The 13,973-nt window shown below is 41.5% G+C and overlaps 2 protein-coding genes across 2 annotated transcripts in view; one reads left to right on the top strand and one right to left on the bottom strand.

Moving 5' to 3' along the window:
- CD96 (CD96 molecule) overlaps positions 1 to 13,973 on the bottom strand; it is a gene marked incomplete at both ends in the record, with an annotated part of 81,882 nt that overhangs the window by 34,901 nt on the left and 33,008 nt on the right. The window contains 3 exon segments of the mRNA XM_082654980.1: positions 6,259 to 6,438; positions 6,441 to 6,446; positions 8,175 to 8,265. Coding sequence (XP_082511106.1) covers positions 6,259 to 6,438; positions 6,441 to 6,446; positions 8,175 to 8,265 — 277 coding nt within the window.
- On the top strand, positions 12,921 to 13,529 carry ZBED2 (zinc finger BED-type containing 2; the record flags this gene model as incomplete). Its single annotated transcript, XM_082654981.1, has 1 exon — positions 12,921 to 13,529. One exon carries the CDS (start codon positions 12,921 to 12,923, stop codon positions 13,527 to 13,529), a length of 609 nt encoding a protein of 202 aa, XP_082511107.1.

Here is a 13,973-nt window from a genome sequence, read left to right on the forward strand (position 1 = left end):
GAACTCTTCAGCATGACACACAAATCTGATCATGATTTAATCCCGCATTACACTCCTATCTTCATTTCCTGATGCTGACTATTATCTTTTACATCTCTTTAAAATCACAACCTCAGGACTTCCCTGGTGGCGCAGTGGTTATGAATCCGCCTGCCAATGCAGGGGACATGGGTTCAAGCCCTGGGCCGGGAAGATCCCACATGTCATGGAGCAGCTAAGCCCATGCGCCACAACTACTGAGCCTGCACTCTAGAGCCCACGAGCCACAACTACTGAGCCCGTGAGCCACAACTACTGAGGCTGCATGCCACAAGTACTGAAGCCCGTGCGCCTAGAGCCCGTGCTGTGCAACAAGAGAAGCCACTGCAATGAGAAGTCTGTGCACCACAATGAAGAGTAGCCCCCCTGCTCAGTGCAACTAGAGAAAGCCCGCACACAGCAACAAAGACCCAACGCAGCCAAAAATAAATAAATACATTTAAAAAGTAATACACCCTCAATCCAACAGGTAATATTTCAATCCAATTTACCAAACACAATGTTCTCCATGACTTCTGGATGTTTGTGCTTACTGTTTCCTAATACTTTCCCATCCCAAACTTCCTACTATGTACCTCTCAGACTTGAAGAATCCTAGGGATCTCTGTGATGCACTCATAGCTCTTAATGTTTGCCCTAGCAAAGGCCTCATTACTTCATCACTACACCTCTCAAGAGAAGTAATTGTTTTGTTTCTCACTGTATTTCCAGTTCCTGGCAAATGCAAGTGGATGAATTGAATGTATACAGATTTCTTCTTAACATTCAAAGAACAAAGATCAGCTTTAAGTACATACGTGGCTGCTGGTGCATCATCTTCCAAAGTAGTAACCTTAATGAGATGGAACAGGCCTGGAAAAATAATGCCTAGGTGTTTTTCTCTGCAGATTGATTAGAATAGAGGTTGGCAGACTACGGCTAGGTGAAATCCCACTCACTGCCTATGTTTGTAAGTAAAGTTTTATTGAAACACAGCCATGCCCATTTGTTTATGTACTGTCTACGGCTGCTTTTGTACTACAACGGCAGAGCTGAATAATTGTGGTAGAGACCATATGGTCCACAAAGCATAAAATACTCACTATCTGGCAGATTAAAATCAGAAAATGTTTGCCAACTCCTAGAACAGAAGTTGTTGATAGGTTATGCTCAATCCTAGATTTCCAAAATGGGAAAGAAGCATTTAGTTTTCATTTGTTGAATATTTCTACTTTAAGATATTATTTTGCCATGTTTCGTCACCAAATGTCTTTGTAAACTGAGGGCTTCTTGGTACATACAACCTCAGAGTGCATTAGGACGTTATTGCAAGATTTGCATTTTGAGATGAATCCTTTGCTCTGTGACAAAAGTGAGGCACAGCTTCACTGAGGCCATAAAGAGCCCTTTTAGTTTCAGACTGGCCTATAAAGGAGAAACTCTGTCTTGGTCAAAACAAAACTAAGAGGGTATAGTACTCCATCCGCTCACAAGTGTGTCTGTTCTGCACAGGACTGGCAGGGCTCTCAGGACCACCTTCATGGGCAGCAGTGGCCATGTGTTTGTCCCACAGGCAGCTGGGTCAATTCTAGAGCTTCTTCAGAGCTTGAATCAGCCATTAGCTGGTCCACCCAGAAATGAACTGAACCCCGTGGTTTGCTAGGTCCTTGCTTGTCAAAATGTGGCCCATAGCATCTCTTAGGATCTTGTTAGAAATGCAGGATCTCAGGCCCTGCCCCTCCCAACCCCTCAACTTACTGAATCAAAATCTGCTTTTTAACAAGAACCATAGGTGATCTGTATGTATAGTAAAGTCCTTTATTGATACTCTCAGTATTCCCGGGATCAGTCATGGGTATGAGGGAAATCATAAAACCAGAAGTATTTTTCTGGCATACGTTACCTTAATATTCAGTGGTCCTCTCATCCCATTATCAAACTATCCATTTTTAATCCTCTCTCCACATCCCAAAACACACATACACACTCTCACACACACACTGAACCACTCATCAACCCTTAGCTCTCTTTGTATCCCAAAGGTCTTGATCTCGACAGTTACAGTTAGAAATCTATTTAATCAACAAGACAGGCAGAATATTACCCACCTCAGGAGGTATCTGCACTCAACTCTTTTTTTCTTTTTATAAATTTATTTTATTTATTTTATTTTTGGCTGCGTTGGGTCTTCGTTGCTGCACACGGGCTTTCTCTAGTTGCAGCGAGCACGGGCTACTCTTCTTTGTGGTGTGTAGGCTTCTCATTGAGGTGGCTTCTCTTGTTGCGGAGCACGGGCTCTAGGTGCATGGGGTCCAGAGCGCAGGCTCAGTAGTTGTGGCGCATGGGCTTAGTTGCTCCGCAGCATGTGGGATCTTCCCGGACCAGGGCTCGAACCCATGTCTCCTGCATTGGCAGGTGGATTCTTAACCACTGCGCCACCAGGAAGCCCCTGCACTCAACTCTTGAACTGAAAGAAACAAACTATTCCCTCTACCCCCAAAAAAACAAAACAACTCTTTGTATATGCCAAAACATTGACTCCTCCACGCTACAATATTAGACATTCTGACAGACTTGGTTGGCATGATAGGATATTTTTAGAAAGAGCTTATTTTAAAGTTACTGTTGAATCATGACAATTCTTCAGGCCCTGGTACTCGAATAGCTGCCTGACGAGCCACCTTCACCTTGACCCCTTCCCCTTTCTGAGTTTTCTAGAATAAGAATCACTGAGCACTTGAATGTCCCGAGAGACAGGTGGGTAGGTAGGGAAAGAAGCACCTCAGAGGGCTGTTACCTTGCAGCCTTCCAACATTGTTACTCTTTTCTGGGAACAAAAGAGAGCAAAACGTTCTCCCCTTCTCTCCCTAAATCTCCTTTTTGTTCTGTAATAGTCTTAGAATTTCTCTACTTTAGCACTAAGAGACAGATTTTTCTCCTGAATTTTCATGTCAATATCTGTCCCACAAGGCAATGACTCTTGCACAAGGCATCAAAACTTTACTCCAGAGTTTATAAAGCATCCAGCAGTACTACTGCAGGCAGAAAGCATGTTAGGAAGTAAATGTTTAAGAACTTACAACAAATAGGAAAATAGGACATGGCAGTGATATTGCTTTGCAGAGCCTCAACTATATCTTCTAAATCATTCAAAAGATAAATGTCAGAATATGAGCAGAATATAAGCTATAATTTTGGGAAACTGAACTGTTTAAGATTTACTGTCTTTAATATTTGATCGTAAAGGATAAAGACTCATTTGACAATTTTAAATTGCCTAAAATTATACTAGATCAGGGCTGTCCTGTAAAATTGAAATTATGGTGTGCTTTGAGTATCAGAATCAGTGCTCTTCCTTCTTACCTTAAAAAATATTCACTACTTTCTGATCTTAAGACAAAATACAGTTCAAGAGAATGAGAAGGAAAGCCTGGAAGAAAATGTTTGCAAAAGATATATCTGATAAAGAACTGTTACCAAAATATACACAGAATTCTTAAAACTTAACAATAAGGAAACAAACAACCTGATTTAAAAATGGGCCAGATGGACTTCCCTCATGGCGTAGTGGTTAAGAATCCACCTGCCAATGCAGGGGACACGGGTTTGAGCCCTGGTCCGGGAAGATCCCACACGCCGCAGAGCAACTAAGCCCGTGCACCACAACTACTGAGCCTGCGCTCTAGAGCCCCCAGGAGCCACAGTTACTGAGCCTGTGTACCACAATTACTGAAGCCCGCACGCCTAGAGACTGTGTTCCGCAACGAGAGATGCCGCCACAATGAGAAGCCCGCATGCTGCAATAAAGAGTAGCCCCCACACGCCGCAACGAAGAGTAGCCCCCGCACGCAGCAACTTAGAGAAAGCCTGCACACAGCAACGAAGATCCAACACAGCCAAAAATAAATAAATTTTTTAAAAAGTTAAAAAAAAATAAAAATGGGCCAGAGACAGATATCTCACCAAAGAAAGTATACAGTTGGCAAATAAGCATATAAAAACATGCTCCACATCATATGTCATCAGAGAACACAAATTGAAACAACAATGAAATACTGCTACACCTATTAGAATGGCTGAAATCCAGAATATTGACAGTACAAAATGCTGGCAAGGATGTGGAGGAATAGGAACTCTCATTCATTGCTGGTGGGAATTCAAAATGGTACAGCCACTTTGGAAAACATTTTCTTGGTTTCTTATAAATCTAAACATACTCTTACCATACAATCTAGCAATTGTGCTCCTTCGTATTTACTCAAAGGAGTTGAAAATGCATGCCCCACAAAAACCTGCATATGAATGTTTATAGAAGCTTTATTTTTAATTGTCAAAACTTGGAAGCAAACAAGATGTCCTTCTGTAGATGAATGGATACATAAACTGTGGTGTACGCATCCAGTGGAATGTTATTCAGTGCTGAAAAATAAATCTATCAAGCCATGAAAAGACATGGAGGAAACTTAAATGCACATTACTAAGTGAGAGAAGTCAATTTTAGGACAGTGAAATTTTAGGGCTGTAGGACCTAACCTAACCATAATGATGAGTACATCGTTTGCCTAAATCTGTAGAATGTACAACACCAAGAGGAAACCCTAAAGTAAACTAAGGACTTTGGGTGATTGCTATGTGTCAGCGTAGCTTCATCAGTGGTGACAAATGCACCATTCTGGTGAGTGATGTTGATAATGAGGGAGAGGATGCATGTGTGGGGAGAGGGTATATGAGAAATCTCTGTACCTTCCTCTTAATTTTGCTGTGAATCTAAAACTGCTCTAAAAAATAAAGTCTTTAAACAATAACAAAAAAAACAAGCACCAGTCTTAACATCATAAAATATTGTTTTTTCAAACGTGGCTCTGTCTATGATGGGAACAGGATTCTCCTTAGGAATTTGAGGTTAACTGTTTTTTAGCTCATGTCCTTAGATTCGGCCAAAGCTACTGGTGAATCTATGCGAGAACCAGTTACCTTTACACTGTTCCAAGACTGCAGCCCTAACCTTGTACAGTCTTCTGGAAAGGAGGTGCACTTATTTCTGAGGAAATTAGGCTAAGTTGAGTATGGATATTTCATGACCATTTCTGAATGATGAACTCAAAATTCACAGAATGATGTGAACGGGCGTGGTTGCAGGCTTGCAGGGATGATGCTAGTGTCCTCATGTCTGAATGGCACCTGTTTCTGCATAACAGGGCTGGGTTTACACAGCAACATACCCCAACCAAAGCTCGCAGGAACCAATTAACGGCATTGGTAACAGGGCTGGGAAGGACCCAATATGCAGACTGTAGCCTTGAAACAAAGGGAAACCCTTTCCCTCATAAATTATTCTGGTTTTTATAAGTATGTTATAGACTACAATATCTCTGAAAATAGGAAGGTGGTAAAAGACGTTAATGGTTCTGCAGAGTCATAATAATGACTTGCAAATCTGTTCAAGTTTATAGGTATTACTTTACTGTTACATAGGCATATTTGACAGTTGTCATTATGCACTTCTATTTTCTATAGACAATCTGTTGTCACTGTATTTGTTGACATATTTGTTCACATCTTTTATGTAGTAAATCTTTATTGTTTGACCTGGTTCAGAGTAATGAATATTCTGGTTAATCTAATGTTGTAATAGTAGAATGATCCCACATATAAATTTTCAAGTCATAAAAATCCTCCGTGTCAGATTTTGTGCTTCAAGTCTAGGGATACTAAAATTGTTATAACAGCAGAGGTTGGCATAACACTGTAAATCAACTATACTTCAATAAAAAGAAAATAAAATCATTATATCTCATACATGGTTTATCCATTCCTAAGTATTAGAATTATATATCCTATACATAAATGAACGTTTTTATAGACTCTGAAGTAATTTTAGGGTTTTAAAAACTCTCTTGATCATCAGGATGTTAGTGTTAATTTTCATTATATTGTAGATTAACAAAAATGCTAGTTTAGAGTTATTATTAATGGAATTTGAATTAAAAAATTGCTGTATTCACCAGAAATTCTTAGAAACAGGAATCAACTATTTTTTATTTGAAGAAATTCTTTTCAGTAGAGTTCCTTTAGTCAAAAAATGTCCATTACTTTGAAATCTAATAATTTTGAGTTGTGTAGAGAGAGTTTTCAGAGATTAAAATATCATGGAAATACTCACTATTCTATTCATTTCAGTTAGAAATGTTCTAACTGAAATGGCCACCCCTTGTTGATCTCATTAAATAGACAACTCACCCAAGGAAAACGTGATCTTTTCGGATGAGCTATCCCACACTTTGTTTCCAGGGACTGGAGACACAGCCATACACCAGATGGTCAGGTTGTTTGATTGGGCTGGTTTATTATCATACACACTTGTCAAAACAGACTTCAGTTCCCCAAATCCTCCTTTGTCTTTTCTCTTTTCATTAGTATGTGTATTTCTACAAGGCAGATAAGCATAAGGTTAGTCCCCAACGTTTTCCATATGAGCCATACAACGATGCCAAGGTATGGCTAGAGGCAGTGTGGTTTATGGTGATACAGAATCTAAAGTGGTCAAACCACAGCTTCTCTGCAGCGAGCGTTTGTGCGGAAGGTCTGGAATTAACCTGAACTCTTTTGTTCAAGCTCCTGCATGGCATCGATCCACGGTCAAGGTATGAAATGTATTGATTAAAAGTGCTGCTCTATTTGTAACCATGGGTCTAGTGGGTCTAGGGACAAGTTTTCCCAGCTCATCAGCATTGCTTATCGATACCAGTGAGATTGATGATTCGCCCCTGGCCTAGGCGAGAACCTGGGAGGACTCTCCTGTCGAGTGTGAGTAGTAGCAGGAATATGCCTGAGTGACCAGGAAAATATAAAACCACCTCAGCTGAGACTCCATTTTGGGCTCCCCACTTTGAGTGCTGTGAATGTATACACGGGAAGCGTATCCTTACTTTAAGAATATTGCTGCTAGATTATATCCTTTTCCTGAATTAAGCTGTAGACTTCTAACACTGTCACTCTGGGTCCTGCAAGTCTTCTTTAGAAATATTAACTGCCACTGTTAGTACCACCTCCAAATAGCATACATGGCAGCAGAAAATGAATGTGAAACTCTCCATCCCTGGAGGCCAGAACTTTGTCTCACAGCTTCTTGACACTGAGGGTTCTAAATGCCAGTTCTGAAGTTATCACTTGCCAAAATAATAACTAAATGCAGTTGTGTGCGGTAAAATTCTGGCCATACCTCCTGGCCTCAAGGTTGGAAGGGTAATGGGCACATCAAACCACAGCTTATTTAACAGAACATATCTATAATGACCCTTAAAAGATATTTGCAGGATTGCATCCTGTCATTATCGTGGGTGAATTGTTTTTAAAGTGATCTAATAACAAAACCAGTAATAGTCTCAAAATGAATCAAGTGGGTCAATACAATCATTCATCAACGTAAACTTAAAATTTTATCAATTAAAGATCACAGTGCAGCAAGAGCTACATGACTCAGTGACTATTGAAAATATACTGAGCTCTGAGGCAAAATGACTCAGGAGAAAGGAGAAGGGCTGCTGTCCCAGGCAGGAGACAGCTGGGATTGTTCTGGCAGAGGCGGCCATGTTTACCACCTATGAGAGTATCGCTTTGTATGTTCTCACCTGAGCTTGTCTTGACATGTGTCCTGCTCCAGGAACTTCTAATCCTCTTGGTAAACATGTTCCTTGCCATGGAGCCAAGTCCTTTATGTACACTTCCTCCAAACCTCCTCACCCCCAACCCACCCAGATCCTTGCAAGAAAAAGTAGAAACTATTTGTTTATTGGTTTAAAGCAGTGATGCTAAGTTCACTGAACTAACTGAAATGATTAATTCATGTAGGTTGAATTAAACTTGTTGGCACTCATATAAAAGATTTGCATTTACTGACAGTTAAATACAACGTTAGTGTTTATATACGAATTGACCAAGTCAAATATATTTCTTATATTCTGGGAAATGTTACCTCCCAACCCCTTGGAGGAGCTAGATGAGGTATCAGAAAATGGCATTTGGTAGGCAAGATGATGTTTTTCTTGGAATGAGAATTGCTCTTAAATGCCAAGATCAACTTGGGCAGTGGCAACTTCTGTTGTGCTTTGTTTTCTTTCTTTGCCAAACCCACTTCCATTGACTGATTTCCTTACCTTCTCTTTCACCTTGAGGGAAGCTTTTCTCTATAAACCATGTAAGATTTGCTGTGGGAAATACATTCCTCAGTGAGCAGGTAAATATTCTCTGGAGGTGGTGAAAGGCAGAATACAGAAAGAATTACTTGCCAATTCAGAAGAAACTGAATTGATACCCCTTATATCTCCACCAAGCCTCAAACAAGGCAAATTGGCACAAAATTATTTTCTCCACTTTTAACAAGGCAGTGTTTACCTGTAAGAGGTTTAAAGAGTGAACTATAAACAGGCAATCTCCTATACAGATGTTATAAATTAATGGTTAGAATTTAAGGTCAATTTAAGAAGAATCTAGGACTATACTAATGTTGCAAGTCTGGATTCTGGGTTCTGAAAAGGAAAATTACATCCCTACATAGGCAGAACAAAACTGTATAAATGGAAACCAAAGAATAGAAAGAAGAAGCTATAACAGGCAGCGGCCAGAGAAGAATATTCTGTTAGACTGAAAGCTAAAAGAGAGTCAGACTTTTGTTGCTTTCGTTCCCCAAATAATGTAAAGTACTATTTGTAGCAACAATTACAGGAACCATTTAATATAAACATCTCACTTTTGACTTGTAAAGAGTTTTCCTAATTAATTTTTTATTTTATCATCTAAACAATCCTATGGGCTAGATAGGACCCACCCTATTATTGCCATTTGACAGATGGGGAAATCAAGGCACAGAATCACAGAATGGTTAAAAGGAGAAGAATGCAGTTGATGGCACAATTGGAAGAGTTACCTTAATCCCAGTCCAAGACATTTCCTGGTAAAACACGTTGTATTGAAATAAGAAAGAAGTAGAAGAAGAGGTAGCTTATGTTACAAAACCTGGGAGCTTAGAGGAGGGTTAGTTATGTTTTATTTTCAACACTGTTTGTTCTTTGTAAGATGGTGGTTTTTTCAAGAGCCTGGTGAACATATCCGATAAGACTTATTAGATCTTCATTATTTTATCTGAGACGCTGCAAAATTATAATCCCACTTTTAGCTACCTGTTTTCTCATCCAGAGATATGTGTGTTTTACATATGACCAGCCCTAGTTCTTAGTTCTCAAATATTTTTCATTGATGAACATGAATACTGATGAATATGCTAGTTAACTAGTAAAGAACAATTAACTATATTTAATGCTTGGTGTGCCAATTTCCCCACAGGATAGTGATGCCCAAAGAGTCTGGTCTTGAGCAGAACTGAGAAACCAAACCTAAGGATACTAAGTCCCATCTTTCTGGTGAGATCCCACTGAGGAGCAGTTGAACATCCCCCAGAACATCACATCATGGCAAAAACCCTAAGGAAATCATGAGACTTTCAGAGGAGGTCATCTGTTGTATCCAAAATGGTAGTAGCAAACACTGCAGCCCCAGCTTTCCTACCCATTCAGCACTTGCCAATGGGATGCAGGCACGTGACGGGAATGCAGCTCCATGAAATTATGTCTCTTTCTGTCCTAAAAGTAAAACCAGGTCCCCTGAATTGTATTCTTAATAAGTAAAGAGAATTCAGTTTATTTAATCCAATAAAGTGCCAAAGATTGACATTTATCTCCAGGTCGTCCATGTAAGAGTTATAGGAAAAAAATGTCTTTTAAAAGTTGTAAAAGTTTGTATTAATGCCCATACCTTTAACCCCTCTCATGGTTCATTTTCTCCATGCTCATTCAACCCACCAAAAGATGAGGATATGGTCATATCAGGAACAAGTAGGGGTTCCATTATTTCATAAAGGCAACTGGCTCACTGAAGAAATTTCTTGTCAATTTAATAAAAATATCAAAAAGATTTAACTCTTGTAGATTCTCTGAATTCAGATTTCATGGAATGATTCAGATTTCATATATTCTATACGAGCTCCAGACAGTGTTCCAAGATTTTGTTTAGGGATATGGTTCTTGTCCCAAAACTCCTTTAGTCTCCAAAATTGAAAAGCTTCAGACTAAACTAGTTCAAATTGAAGTCGAACATATTATGAAATGTCAAGCACATATGGTTTTGCTGAGAAAGCAGAGCTGTATTTCCAAACAATTAAGAAGAAAAACATGCTAAATTTGGGGAAAAAATGAAGTAAATATGAACAAGAGTTTACGTACACATACATATAAGCACGCACGCGCGCGCGCACGCACACACACACACACACACACACCCCTTACTCTGCTGACAAGTCAAAATCATCACTCACTCAGTGTGTCTGTTGCATTCATGAAACAAGTAAATTATTGGTTTCTCCAGCACATTATTCTAAGTACATATGGAATAAGTAAGCAGTAGCACAAAGAATTCTGCAGTAAGTGTCAAAAAGTATTTGGAGAGTTCTGTGGGAGTACAGAGAAGGATGAAATCTGGAAATAACTTAGAGGGCACAGTTATATTTTGTGGACAGGCAAGAGTTGGGCCTGGATCCTACAGGTGAAAAGTAGTGGGGGATTCACAAAGATGGGCAGATGGAGCGGTTCATGGGCTTGGGAGTGAGGTGGGGATGTTGTCCTGGAAGGAGAGGTTGGAGCAGGATAAAACTGATGAGTCAGGAAAAATGAATCCAAATCTGGCTGTAAGACTGATCATTCCCTTATTTCCACAGATGAAATACTGAAATGGTGACCATTTGTAAATTATCCCATATTCAGTTTGCTTAAGTTTGGACAGAACCTTTTCCAAAGGACTTTTCACAGAATCAGTTTGAAAATAGCTGTTTAGTCTAGAAAGAGAAAACCTAAAAAAAGAAAAAAAAGAAAAGAGTTTCCCTATTTGTTTACCAGCTCTTCATTTCTATTTGTGGTCTCTCCATGCCCCACACATTTGATTTTCACTTGAAATTTGACTTTCAGTCTCTACATGTTTTCTACTCTACCATTTCTATATTTTCTTCTATAACTCAAAAGTTTTTTCTCCCATGGACACCTTCTTTAAAATGTGCCTGTCTCCTCTTGGTAGGTCTTCCTTCCTAAATCTATCTATCTATCTACCTATCTGAAATACATATTTTTTGCTTAAGTTGATTATACCTTTATTTCATTCCAATTGAGAGTAGAAGCCAACATATTTCAGCTTTTCCAATTCTAGTTACATAATATAATAAAAAGCAACCCCAAATTTGTTATATTACTCTAAATTGGGGGTGAAGTCCTTTCACTTAATCTTCCCCTTTCTGCAAGTTCTCTGGCTTTTCTACTGACTGTATTTACAACATCAATAGTTTCCAACCAAAAATGGAGACTCATGGTCTGACAACTGGACAAAATATTTGAAACCACAGATATTCTTGAGGCATGTGGTTTCTTTGCCCGTATGTCACCCATTCCCCCTCTTAAATCTCCTTCTTTGCTTGACAGGCCAGATGATCTAGTCTTCTGGAAACAGAACTAAGACTTGTAGGTGCTCGACTTACTGTTTTACTACATGATATTTGCCGGGGACAACTTTCTTCAGCGGTGGAGGGAGTCGGAGAAAAGTTTTGCATTTGTTGCAGAAAAACCCTACAGGCAGGGACACACCCACTTGGAAACCAGGCTTCCCTGGAAGTGGGAGGGAACAGGAACTGGAGGTGCCCTCCTCCCAGGGATAGGAGTCAGCTAACAGCCTTCTAAGGCGGCAGGAGTGCTCACCCTGCTCCGGAGCCATCAGAGACCAGTCCAGAGCCTTGCTTGCCTGTAAGTACCCACTTGTGGCTGGGAGGTGCTTCCTAACTGTTCAAGGTTCCAAAGCTTAACGAATAAGCTCTCAATCACTTAAGAAATGACCCAAGAAAGGAGAGAGAAGTCAGGCTGTTTTTAACATGTACTATAATTTCCCCTTTGTTTATTTATTCTTAAAATGAGGTACCTCTTAAAATAAGCCAAACATCTGGACTAAGTTGCTGTCAGGAAGTTCTCATCAGCTGTTGGCTTTGCAGGCGATGGTGCCTGGGAAGGTGGAGGATGGTGAGCTGCTTGCCGAGGACACCCAGGCACAACCAGGTCTGTGGAGATTCGCTCCACCTCTCTCTCCTTCGGGCATGCCAGCTCCTCCCGCTGAAAACAGCTAAGCCTGCTGTGTGGGCTTCCTAGAATCCCAGCCCCAGAGGGACCTCCCTAGGGACAAGCTAACCTCACATTGAGAACTTTATTTCCCAGACCCTGGCAGACTTTGTAGCCTCCGGACAGCCTGTTGCATCCGTTGAGGAAACGCGAGTCTCCGACATCAGCATCTGTCTATGCTTCGCTTCTACCCACGCTGAGGGAGACCCAGTGAGGCCCCAGCCCTGGGGCTCCTGAACAGCCTGAAACCTGAGGCTTCTCCTCCTCCTTCCAGAACGCATTGGATCGATCGCCAGGAACACAGAAACAGCGGAAGCAGCCAGGAGGAGAATCAAGAGAAAAACCTAAAATGTTCAATATTCAAAAACACCCGTGTTGCTGGTTGATGTAGAGAACACTGAGCTCACTCAAGAGCTTTGTATTTGTTGCACTAATTTGTTTTGTTTTCTGGGCCAGCCAAGGAGGGATCAGTATGTATCCAGGTCATGGAGGGAATGTACAGGAGGGCCTCCGGGGCCATTTTGCTTGGCTCTGATGCACCCTTACTCTCCAGTGAAGCAGAAAGGAAACATCACACCACCCAGGTGTGGCCAGCCTTTGACCATTATTGCAAATCCCCAAGAGTCACCACAGTCCCTTGCCAAGTACACTTTTAGCCTTAGAGACTTTTGGAAAGGAAAGCTGTAAAGAAGAGACAGGATGAGGCGGGAAGAGGAGGAAGGAGAGGGAACCAGGATAAAGGCAAAAGGGGACTTAGAAGTGAAGGAGGAGGAGATCAGTGAGACAGGAGGACTGGTCGGCCCTTTTGCGGGTACCACACCCACCCCGATGCCCCACAACAAGGGGACTTGGTTTTCCGAGGCCTGGGAGTATTTCCCCCTGGCCCCTGCCTGTGCTGGTCACCACCCCAACCCATACACCACCTGCCGCCTGTGTGGCGGGCAGGTGGGCCGCGGCCCTGGGGTTAACGTGGGCACCACAGCCCTGTGGAAGCATCTGAAAAGCATGCACAAAGAGGAGCTGGAGAAGGGTGGCCACGGTCAGGCCGGGCAGTGCCAGGACCCCAGGCTTCAAGGGCCGCAGCTCCCCACAGGCATTGAGGGCAACTGGGCCAGGATCCTGGAGCAGGCCAGCCAAAGAAAAAAGGAGGCACTTAGGAGGGAGAGGGCAGTGGAAAGGAGAGAGCGAGCCCTGGACGAGGTGGAAAGGGCCATCCTGGAGATGAGGCGGACGGTGAGGGCTGAGAAGAAGGCCTGCCAGAGGGACAAAGACCAGCCCACACCAGCTCATCCCTTCCATTTTGTTTAAACAGGGCTTGGGGGATTCTATTCTGAGAACACTGACTTTATACCCGTAGCAAAGAAGGCCATTTTAGTTCCAGTTCTAATATATAGCAAAGTGGCTTAGTGGGATTTTGTTTTTAACAGAAAGAGAGCATAGTGTGGTTAATCTCAGCAGGTCTGAATTGGCCAAATGCTTGCCTATAAGGTTCCTTAGAGCTGTATTCACCAAAAGTTTAAAACATACTAACTAAAGAGAAATGTCGGTTCGCCACCATGGGTATTGTGGGTTATTTGGGAGCAGAATGTACCAGCCTGTCAGCACTGATGAGTGAAAATAATGGGATTTATGCCTAGCATTTGGTTTTGGTGGAATTGAAGGTTTTGATGGTTGAGGCTGGTTGGGTGGCTGGAATATGCCTATGCGACCAGCTCACTCTTGAGAGCCCACCATGAACACAGATTAGGCTTC

Source organism: Grampus griseus, assembly GCF_964374135.1.
Source record: "Grampus griseus genome assembly, chromosome: 5".
NCBI classification, from domain to species: Eukaryota; Metazoa; Chordata; class Mammalia; order Artiodactyla; family Delphinidae; genus Grampus; species Grampus griseus.